At 34.8% G+C, this 12,607-nt stretch overlaps 1 protein-coding gene across 1 annotated transcript in view; it reads left to right on the plus strand.

Moving 5' to 3' along the window:
* The window catches only part of LOC129226981 (ankyrin repeat and death domain-containing protein 1A-like), a 119,453-nt gene that overhangs the window by 75,213 nt on the left and 31,633 nt on the right, over window positions 1-12,607 (plus strand). Inside the window, exons 6-9 of the mRNA XM_054861610.1 lie at window positions 2,539-2,637; window positions 3,923-4,021; window positions 6,176-6,274; window positions 9,558-9,656. Coding sequence (XP_054717585.1) covers window positions 2,539-2,637; window positions 3,923-4,021; window positions 6,176-6,274; window positions 9,558-9,656 — 396 coding nt within the window. The remainder of the gene's footprint in view (window positions 1-2,538; window positions 2,638-3,922; window positions 4,022-6,175; window positions 6,275-9,557; window positions 9,657-12,607) is intronic.

The raw sequence follows: 12,607 nt of genomic DNA on the forward strand, positions 1-12,607 counted from the left end.
TAATCTTAAACAAATCATTTAAAAAATGGTTAGATCCTATGTTTTTAAGCATGTTCTTTCAGAAAAAAATACTTTTAAAATATTGGAAACGACCCCATTGTCTCGATGTGTTATAAAAGGAGACGTTTGTCGTGCGTGTTTGAGTGAGTGTATGCTTTTGATTTTGTTGATTAATAACAATGCGTGGGATTTAAAGAAAGTCATGCTTTTGACGCTATCCTTGCTGATTCTTATGTAAAATGATCGCTTGAATCCAAATATGGCCACTGTTTCCCCTCCTCATCACCCACTGTTTTCTGGAGATAGCCCCCTCTTATTTTCTTTTACATTTATTTATTTCTATTTTCGATAATTTTATAGCTATTAACTTTTTCTAGCTTAGGAGAAAAGAACTACTTAGTGACATTCCCCTGAAGGTCTAGAGATTGGAGAAACGTTCAAAATACATGAACATTTGCAACAAAGAGAGAAACTTAGGAGAGAACGTTTCCTTACAATAATTAAAAAATCATCAAAAGCTTTTGTTAAACATGTTTCTCTTACTGTGAGGCATAAAAACGGAATTTTGGCCTCACTCATATAAGCACCGTATCCGAAACTGTATTCACGTGACCAAAAAAAAAACCGCCGTACTTATTTGCATGCACGTCGCGATGCAAATCTTCAGTGAAGAAACTAACTGTTTAAATTTTATTTATTCAAGTTACATTTGTAATAAAATTACAACCTTAATTATATTTGTGAACGCAAACGAAGTATTTTTGATTTGTAAAGCAAATTTCGTCACTAAAGAGCTGCAATTCTAAAACATGGCTCACATGCGAGACGGCTTCACTTTCAAGATTTGTTGGAATGAAACATCTTATACGAGAGGTTATGATCTGCAAGCTTTTTGCGGGAAGGAAGTGACGTAGTAGTTTTTTAACTGTTGCCAAAAACAATTAAAAGTAATAATAATTATAAAGTTAGAGTTTTGTTAATAAATTTAAGAAATTAATTTCAAGGTGAAATCAAGCAAGCATATAATGCAAGTCAAGTCATTAGTTTAAAGCGTAATATACATGTAAAGCGTATACATTTAAAGCGTATACATACAAGCGTATGTTCAGACTTGAAGTTAACTTGTTAACTTGCGTTAACAAAATTAACTTTACAATTAATAGAGTTTTTCATTGTTTTTGGCGGTGGCGGATTTTGAGTATTGTTTAGTTTTCTCGTTGTTTGTAATCTATTTTCTTCTTTCAAATACACAATTTTGTTGTGAATGTGCCTAAGTCAGGAGCAGAAAGAACAAGTGCGTAGAGTTAGAGAAAACGTACGCGTGAAGTTCAGTATAAAAAAATAAAAATGAAAAAAAAGTTTCTTTTATTTTTCATGAGCATAATTTCGAATACGACGCTTACATGAGTAATGCCGATTCTCCGGTTTAAATGATATTTTAAAATACTTTAGGGAGAATCCTCCCTCGCTTAATGTTTAAGTCTCCCTCCTTGTTACAAATATTTATATTTTTGAATTTTTTTACTTTTTAGCTCCTCAGAAGAAATAAAACGCTCATACTAATGAAAGCTTTCTCCTTCAAATCTAAATCATTACCTCAAAATTATCTGAAGTAAAAAGCAAAAGATGTGGTGGTTGCGGAAAATGGTGGGTGATGGGGATAAACGGAGGTTATATTCAGATTCAGGAAATCAATATTTCAAAGAATCAGCAGAAAAAGTGTTAGAAGCAAATTTCATGTCACGGAGTGTAATTTTTGGTGTTATTTTTGTTTCTTAAGGGGTTACAATTCCTCAAAAATGATGAAACGATCAAAAAAATTTTTATTGCTTATTTCAATACTAAAAACTATTCTGAACACAGGGGAAAAGTTTCATTGATTTAGTTCAAGTATTTAAAATGTTATGCGTGGTTTTAGGCCATGCTCGCTATGAGTTGTTATGCAAAAGCAAAACTTTAAATTGCTTTTTCTCTATGATGTTTTTTTTTTGTGTTTTCATGTCATTAGAATCCCTAAGGATTTTTTTCTATTAAAGATACAGCTTTAAAGTAATACTTTTTGCAATCAGGATAACATATTTGACAAAACTGTGCATTGGATAAGCATTTTATAAATTACTCAAATGTTTAGAGCATGTTAAACCTTTAAAAACAAAATTTAAAAAAAAAAAAATTTGATTTTTTACAAAATTAATCACAGAAAATTTTCTAATAAACTCATAAGCAAATGAATGCACAGTTTTTTAGAGATGATTATAGCAAACAACTTTTTTTTAATTAGTGCAAAAATGAAAAAGCCTTATGGATTTTAAAAAATTGAAATTTTCCTCATTTTTTTGAATTTTTAAAAAAAGTAGCCAATATTTTTAAATTTTGAAAATAAATTTTTGATTAAGAAATAAGTATGCATGTTATGGTTTCAAAAAATATAAAATTTACTTAAATTTAAGAAACAATGTTTGAAAGGTACTGTGACCCCTTAAATAAACTTGTTATCGATCCATGAGACAAAATACGTTTATGATTTTTTTCCCCCAGAACGGATTGACTCCCGTCCATGTAGCAGCTACGAATAACTGCATGCCGATTGTCGAGAAAATGGTTCAAGTGGGCGCTGATATTTCCATCAAAGACAAAGTAAGTTTATCCACAAAGTCATAATGCCATTAAGCCGTTTTTTTTTCTTTTATTTTTAACTCAAGGATAAAATGTAGCAAAACTTTTAAAGTTTGCTTCTCTTTCACCAGCGAGCACAGATTTTTCGAAACAGCAAACTTGCATTTACAGTACTTTAACTGATTCAAACAGCTTATAAGAAATCCGAACTACATCACGCTTTGCGATGTTAGTCTTTTTTATGTTCACTTGGACTAGACTGCAATTGTTTGAATGAAAGTATACAAAATATTCTTCTTATTTAAGGCTAAAAATAAGAACGCATTGTTCAGGTTGTTTTGTTTACTGTAAAACATGCTAAAATTGAAAATAAGAAAAGAAATAGGAAAGGAAAAACATTTTTTGAGCAATCACATTGCTTATTGTTCTCACTTGACTGTTTTGATGTCCTATGATTTTATTTTCCCCCTGCCTCCCTCTGCAGCACCACCGTCGACCGGCCTCACGATGCTGCTCCATAGCGAGCGTCCATATCCTACACACACACGCATGCATACATCATACATACATACACACACCTACACACATACCCACACAGTCATGCCTGCACGCAGACGCAAACACACACGCATACATACACACACCTACCACATGCCCAAACACTCATGCTTGCACACAGACACAAACACACACACACACAAACACATACAAACACACACTTATCCACACACACACATGCCCACACACTCATGCTTGCACACAGACACAAACACACACATACACACACACAAACACATACGCACACACACACTTTCCCACACACACACACATGCCCACACACTCATGCTTGCACACAGACACAAACACACACATACACACACACAAACACATACGCACACACACACTTTCCCACACACACACACATGCCCACACTCATGCCTGCACACAGACACAAACACACTCGTCTACACATACCACATACATACATACACAAACACACACACCCCTATATACACACACACTCGTGATTGCGAGAATCATAATTTGAATTCAAGATGTCAAAATTAAAATTATTATTATTATTTTTTTATTATTTTTTTAAACTGAGCTCTGAGCGGAATATGACCATAAACAATAGCAGCATTCAGTCAAGTAAAAATTGCAGACATTTCACGCTATAGAGAACTCCATTAAAAATACAAAAACAGTACCTTTCTTCACGCAATTCTCATCGTTTTGATCACTTTAGCGAGTGTATTCCGTTTTTGTCTTCTCTTTTAATCGTTTCGTTTCTCTTCTTTCGCAGGCAGGCAGGAGCCCGGTCCATTCCGCTGCGGAGAGGGGACACCATCTCGTGCTGGTGAGGTTGCTGAGAGTGGGCGTGGAAGTCGACGACAAGGACGAGGTAAAGTGGCGTTACTTTTCCTGGTACTGTCCGATATTTTAACACGAAACCATACTCGAATTTGCGCATGCGTCAGGTCTCTTCTGATTTTATCAAAACAGGGGTGATAGCAAGAAGGAAGTAACGAGCAAGCAAAAACTGAATGCATCGGGAAGTGCGCTTCCTTAAACCCTCACCCCTTTTTCAATTGGAACCGTTCGCAGCTGCTAGTCGCGGAGTTCGAAAACAGACAATACTTCTTCCATTGCATTGAAATAATGCGTCAATTATTCAAACTTCAATTACCTACGAAATGTCCAATTATCCGATCGTTAACTTTCCCGACCCGTCCAATTATCAGAACAACAATTCAGTGAATTGCTCGACTATCCGAACATTGTACTCTAAAAACAACAATTTCAAAAATGACGAAAAAGTACACAGATTTGAACATGTCTCAAGTCAAAATGGCTTCGACTACATGGTATTCAAATTTGAAACATCAAATACTCAAATCAACATGTGTGCTCACTTTTGAACGCGTAATGATTTCAAATTTTTGAGTTTGAAATAACTCAGCACACTATTTTTGAAAACATGGGTACTCACATTTGAAACAAAAGGTTTCAAAAAAATTTGAAATCATGAATGTACTAATTTTTGAAAACTTCATATTTCTCAGCGTAGTAACTCTACCTACCGAACTATTCAACAAGCTAAGCTGTTCAACTTTCTGAACATGAATCAATTTTATTGGCCAATTTTTGGGGTCATCAATCAGTTGCCTCCCCCTCCTCCCTCGACTCCAGAGAGGTTCAATTTATCGAACAACCATCAGTTACATTGCCTAATTATCCGAGCATCAGTTTCCCCCAAGTGTACTTAACCAGCCGGTTTAATCTCCCCAGCATCAATCGATTCAATCGCCCAGTTATCCAAACATCAGTTAACTCGAACTGTTGCATTGTCCGAACATTAATTAACAAAATTGCTCAATAATCCAAGCATCAGTTAATTTTCCAAACATCAATCGAATAGTCCAGTTATCCGAATATCAGTTGTCCAGAACGGTTCGACTATCCGAGCATTAAGTAACTTAGCTGTTGAATTATCTGAACATTATGTAACTGAACTTTTGAATCATCCGAACAGTACTTAACAAATAGTTTATTTATCCAAACATCAGTTATCGTGAACAGTCCAATTATTCGAACATAGCAGTCCTTTCCATTTTTAATGATTAAATACACAAAATCATTCCCACCAAGGGGGGGAGGAGTAAAAACTTGAGAGAAGAAGTTAAATCAATATCAAACGAGCAAAGCCGAATTACTTGACCGTTAGTTCGGACTTCGTGCACCATTCTTTATTTTAATACTGACGAAGTGGCTTGTTTTAATAGCCACGAAACAGCACCTCGCTGCGTTTTTAACTCTTTTCAATGCTTCTATTTGTACTGATATGCAGACTGACTTATTTTACTTATTAAGAACTATTACTTCCTTCAAGTTTTATTCGCGGAACCTTTGGCTTCTTAGGCGCTCATCTTGACATCTATGACGAATAAATACCTTTGTGCTTGATAGATAAATTAATCAATCAACCAAAGTTTTAATGCACAAAAATTACAAGCTACTGCAGACACGTGTTTCAGTGCTACAAGAAACACCTTTTTCAATGCCAGGAAGTGTGAGCTTTTGGATGAAAAACTCATCAGTTCCTTTCCTCGGATGGCGTTTCATCCAAAAGCTCATTTCTTTGCATTGAAAAAGGTGTTTCTTTTGTTACACCGAAACACGCGTTTGCAGTAATTGGCCATTTTTGTGCATCAAAGCGGTGATTAATTGATTTATTTAATGTACACATACACACTGTATAAATAAAAGACCAGTTAGCTTAATAATGTGTTTTTGTAAGCTGCACTTTTTTTCTAATTTGTACTGTATTTTTATATATTTCTCTTTCATAGTATTATATTTCATTTTCTTGAATTGAAAATAGATTTTTTACCCAAGATTTTTTATGCATCTAGGTCAAGCTATAGGTTATTTTGTTTAATCCGTGTTTTTGTTCATTCTGACGACCTGGATCTCTTATTAGACCGGATTAATGAGATTCTAGTGTATTGGGCTCGTTGAAATGTGTCAATCTAAAGAGTGTTTCTTTTGTTCGCAGGAGGGCAAGACGGCCCTGCACCTGGCAGCAGAATCCGGCCACCAGAAAGCAGTGGAGATCTTGCTGGAGCATAACTGTGATCCCGGGGCACAGGATACAGTGGGTATTGCCGGATTCCCTCCATTTTCACGAATCCCACGCATGTGCTTGATAAATAATTAATTTTAGTTTTTTTCCTACGGGCCCGTTTCTGAACTAACTCCCCCCCCCCCAAAGAAAAAAGACGTTTTGATGTTTTAGTTCACTTGCTTCTAGGAGCAGCCGTTTGAAGAGGTTTAAGCGCCAGTCTATTTACGAACAAGGATGGCTTAAATAGTTTATATTTTTGGCCTTGCTGAAATTTTCAAAACATGTTCTTTATATACAAGCATTAAATACGCGTTGTTTTTATTTTGCATGAATTTATTTTTATTAAAGTTCAGGAAGATCGAAGTTTGACTTGATTCTTGAAGAAAAGCAGGACAATATGCATAAGTCAATACTTTTTGCGCCGAGTGTGAACCATGGCATTGGCAATTATTTTGTGTTCTTACTGTTAGAACATAATTACACTAACTGTTTGGGCTCGAATACCAAATTAGACGTTAAATCCCGGTTATCACAAATTTGCCATTTCAACTGCGCTTGAGCACGGACTTTTTATTTTAAGATTTCGTGTTGCTTGTTTATATTTAGGATGTGCTAGTCGCAAAAAATTGATGAATGCGATTAGAATATTTTCACAGCGATTTCGGGATACATTATATGAAACTACGGATATGAATAACTGATAATCTTTATAAAGAAAAGAGAAAAATGACACCTCAATATTTATTGGTTTGCAAATATTTATTTAACGTAAACTTAAAACACGTTATGTACTTCAAAAAAGATCGGAATATTACAAATATCCGTCTACGTTAGGCTTTTACGTTAGGCGTAAACAGCTTTGTATTATACATTTGTATTTAGGTTGAGGGTTCGGCTTTTTATTGGAAGTGAAGCTGCAAATCGAGTACGCTCTTCTAAAGGTTAAAAATTTGACCCTGAAAAGGGCCTTTGTTTGATAGAAAAATCAGACTCGGAATCCATTAATAATTAAGACGCAAAACTCAATCTTTACCGAGGCGTAAAAACTAAATTAAAGAAAGCATTTAATTTTGATCTGTTCTCATCTCATGTTAACCAATTTAAATATTTTTCATTAGTTGGAGCAAGAGTTTTGAAATAAGTCCGCGCGCAAGCGCAGTTGAAATGGCAAATTTGTGATAACCGGGATTCAACGTTGAGTGAATACCAATGGTTGCCTTTTCAGAAAATGTCTTTGTTCTGTAACTTTGACCTGTGAGATCTTCGTGCGCGAACAGTGAGCTAAAAAAGTATATATTTTAATAAGTACATACTAAGAAGTAATACCCAAAAGGATTAAGAAATTGTAGTTGACGAATGATGCGCTAAATAATTTGACTCTGAAAATTCGGAAATCACAAAATTGCATAACATTCAAGGTCATTTACTGGTAACGCCAAGAGTGACCGGGTATGAAACTAACTGCAGAAGACGCCTTTGTTATGCCAGAAACACATTCAGTCAACCCACCTATGTTAACTCATTCAACTTTTATATAATACGGCACTAAACTTTGCTGATTTAGTGATATCTTACAGCAATTGTGGAAAAATGGCAATTAATTTTATTTCGATTTTACTACGATTAATGTGGGGTCGTTTCCAAAATTTTAAAAGTATTTTTTCTGAAAGAGCATGCTTAAAAACATAGATGTGACCATTTTTTAAATAATTTATTTAAGTTTAATATTTAAAAAAAAATACTTAAATGGGTGCGCTTTCATTGTTTACATTTCTGTCGTGTGACATCACAAATGATGAAATGCCATTCAGTATTGCCAGTCACAGAACAAAATATTTAATTCGCATCTTTACTCACATGTATTGGCAATCATATGGTTGATAGCAAGCGTAGAGCGCAATTTTAATTAGCTGCTTGATTATCATAACGTGGAAACACAGTAGAAAGATGCGGCAAAGTGCATCATTTGTGACATCATCAAGACCACGCCTTGTTTGAAAGATCGGACATTTTAAATATTAATTTTTAAAAAACTGTTGGGAAAATGAAAGTATTTTCTGGGTCCATGTTATTATTATTATTATTATTTTTTTTTTTTTGCTCATTCGATACATTTCAATGACTAAAAGTAGTACATTTGCTGAAGGAAACCACCCCATTATATCAATAATCCAAACTGGAACTTTATGGTCGACTGTATGCAGAGCTGTTGTCCTGCTGCTAACGTGCGCTGAAGTCGTGCAAATTTTTTTTCCAGTTGGGATTTGTTTCCTCATTTCTTTTGCTCTATTTTCTGGTGAAGATTTTTTTTTCTCCTTCAATGAATATGCAACTTTTGCTCATATGAAAGGCGCGATTTTTTTCCTACACAGGCTTTTTCCAACCTATTCAGATTTGTGATATTTTTAGCAGTTGTGATTATCTTTAATTTTCCATGTTTTCCTAAGTTATCTAAAAGAATCTCTAAGATATTAAAATTTTGTATGCGTTCTGGCCCGCGAGGTTCAATTTAATGCAGTTAAATGAGGCAGCTGGGACCGTTTTTTTTTTAAGCAATCACGATTGCTTATTGCTTTCACTTGACTGTTTTTGGCGTGCTATCATTTTATTTTCCCACCAGCACCCTCCGCAGCATCACTGTCGACTGGCTCCTCACGATGCTGCTCCTCTAGCGAAAACCGTCTCCAGGTTTCGTCAATATCCTACACTTACACGCATACATACACGCACCTACACACATATACATATATACACCTACACACATATACATATATACACCTACACACATACATACACCTACACACATACACAAACACATACACACACACCCACACACTCATGCCTGCACACAGAAACAAACACATATGCCTACACACACATACACATACCTCCCACACACACCTACACACATCTACCCACACACTCATGCCTGCACACAGAGACAAACACACATGCCTACACACATACACATACCCCCCACACACAGACACAAACACTCATGCCTACACACATACACATACCCCTACACACAAACACACATACCCGCACACAGAAACACACATACCCCCCCCCACACACAAACACACACGCCTACATATACACACACACGCGTGATTGCGGAAAACCTAATTTGAATTCAAGAGGACAAAATTCAAATTAATTTTTCTTTCTTTTTTTAAATTTATTTATTTTTAATTTTTGATCTAGTTTTTGTAAATCTTATTACGGATCCTGTTTTGAGTCGTCTAAATTTCTCGGTTTCACCTTTCTTTTCCATGTTTTGCGACTCTCCTGTACCCCGGCTGCGATTCAGAAGTCGAGGACAGCCCTGCACATAGCCACTTCTCTTGGCTACTACGACGTTGTAGAGACTCTCCTCAAGTTTGGAGCTTGCCTTAATGTCAGAGAAAAAGTAAGTACACTGCTGACAGTTTTCTTCTGCCTTTACGCAGTCAGCTCGGATCAACTTCGCTGACGTTTTCGACGCGGTCACGTGACGAATGACCAATTAGACATCACATTGGTGAACATTATGTTATTTCCGTCACGTGACGGGTCGAAAACAACAGGGAAGAAGTTTGACAGGTACGAGAATCACCCTGGTTTTGTGGCCTATTAAAGCATGCATCTAAATAGAGCTAACTAAAAACTCTGATGGCTATGTAACACTATACTGCCGTGTGAAGATAATGTTACAAATTCTGTAAGTACTAATTATTTTTGTGATTAATTTGTCGTAATCTAGCTAAATTTGGCGTTTATTAAATTATCTTTCATCTAAAATTATTGTAGTAACGTAACCTGTAAATAATTTCTTGTAATGAATATACAGCCCCCCGTACATTCGGCCGAAGTATACGGTCCCCTTATTTCTGAATGATAAAATTTGCGAATTGAAAGAAATAAGATAACGGTCTACGATTTTCTGGAATGTTTTTGAATATTGTGGAAACTTTTCGATGTCTATAAATAGCCGCGCCGCATGATAAAAAGGCAGTCTCGATTGAGAAGTTGTAATGAGAGTGTATTAGCTCTGTTCATTGCGAGGCATTTCGCTGTGTTGTTTTACGTATTTGGATGTAAGTACGTGTGTAACCGTTGAAATTACGGTGTTGATTGATATTTGCTTAAGTGCAGATGATTAATTTAGCAGTTGTTGACGCTCTTTCCTGTACATAGTGTAAATAAATCTCCTGTGTTTTTCTCAAGAACTGTGTCGTCCTTTCAAGAAGGTTGGAATTCGCACCGGATCGGTAACAATAAAGAACTGTATCTTCAAAAATGAGTCTTGGAGATATTTGAAGAAAAGCGTTTTGGATTTTATACTAACAATAGGGAAATGTTGGGATTTGACGTTTTTTTTTTTTTTTTCGTACTTTATTTTCATCGGAAACAAAATACGCAAGCTTATACAATAAAACTAAAGTACAATATATGACTAAAATCGGAAAAAAAAAAAGAATGAAGGATGAAAAACTTGCAGTTATATATATATATACTGCGTTTTCCTTCCCATGGAAACATAGTGATATTAAACGAATGGTTTTAATGCCCAAAAATATCAAGTTACAGCATTAAAATGTTGGTAATTCATTCCTTTAATTTTCAAGCACATAGGTATTTTCAGTAACTTACCGCCCTATAGCCAGGGCTAAGGCAGAAATACATGAAATACACCGCCAGCTCAGTCATTTCCAGCCGAGGACTGCAGTTTCGTGCTTATTAGTAGGCATCAGCCCGGCATAGGAGTGACTGAGCTGGAGGTGGAAAACCTCTTAAGGAAGTCTAGAGTGTCAAACTGGTAGCTTACACTGTTTTCCGCATTCAGCTCAGTCACTCCTATGCCGGGCTGATGAGTGCTAATAAGCACGAAACTGCAGTCCTCGGCTGGAATTGACTGAGCTGGCAGTGTATTTCAAGTAAATAGGTATTTATTCGTTAATATAGTGCTATATAGTTATCTTATAATGTATTTGACACTGGAACCACAAAAAGCAAAACATTCAAGCAATGTGCTAAGCAATTATAAGAAAAATAATACGAGTGCATTCTGAAGAAAATAGGCATAATAAAAAAAAAAAAATATCAAGAAGCATTTACTCTACTGTTTACCATTCAAACACTGACTTAAATTCATTAAAATCTACCATTTTTTTTCTTAAAGTTTGCTTGATCTCCAGTGCATATTAATTTTTTTTTTTTGTTATTTTTTGCTTTCATGTTTTCATACACGTTTTTTGCGGACAGTGAATTTTGTACTTGTTTCTAAAATCTTTGAACTTCAACATGTATTGCAATAGTCAAGATTATTAAAACCTAAATAACTATGACGTAACATCATCTTTCATCTGCTTAGAATAGAATAGAACAGGGGAATGCGGACAACCTATAGTCCGCAGGCCCAAACTTTGTCCAGTCCTCGGAATGCTTGCAAACTGAAAAAAAAAAAAAAACACGCATTTTTTTTTCTTTTAAAACGTTTTAAATGAAAACTAAGCAATTCTTTAAAAAAAAAATAATAATAACTTGTAACAGTATGGGGAGGGATGGAATGCGTTAACTAAACCATCTGAACGGAAATATTGTGTTGTTAGTCCGCCTTGCCTCTAAAAATTTATAATATGATCTTTGGGTTAAAAAGTTCGAAGAAATAAAACATCTTGTGAGTTTTTCGCTCGGATTACTTTTTGTGTAGACACGGAATGAAGTTATGATTGTAACATGATCAAAAAGAAAGAAAAGAAGCCCATGATGGTATTTTCAGAAAGCCAAGTTCGTACTGTAAAATCAAACTGATTTTTGAGTAAAATGAAACTTATTGGTAAGGTAGTCAATTCCATATAAAGCAAACAAAAATGCATTTATTTTTTTCGTTCTATACTTAAATGTGAATATCTCACATCGCGTTGCAATTTTGAAAAAAAAAAAAAAATCGTACCTGTAACTTTAAACAAATATTTTCAAACACATAAAGTAAGCCAATGAAAACAATTACGGGAGCTTTTGTATTGTTTATTTGGAATTAAGGTGGATATGTAAAAACACATTCTTTTTGGATTGATTGATTCGACTCAGTATTTATTATCTTTAAAAAATGTTTATGTCTGATATACTGTGATTGTTTGTTTCTATCAGTTCAAGAAATCATATTTTTAAATTTCTAAAAAAAAAAAGAAAAACTGGGACTTACTTAATAATTTTACGAACTATTTTAAAGTATTGTTTACTTAGTTCATACATGCTCTGCAAAGAATGTAATTTCTTAATTGGGTTGTTTCCGAATTTTTAAAATATTTTTTCTGAAAGAACATGGTTAAAAATATAGAATTTGATCATTTTAAAATAATTTGACAAAGTTTAATA

The sequence above is a fragment of the Uloborus diversus genome, chromosome 7, assembly GCF_026930045.1.
Source record: "Uloborus diversus isolate 005 chromosome 7, Udiv.v.3.1, whole genome shotgun sequence".
NCBI lineage: Eukaryota > Metazoa > Arthropoda > Arachnida > Araneae > Uloboridae > Uloborus > Uloborus diversus.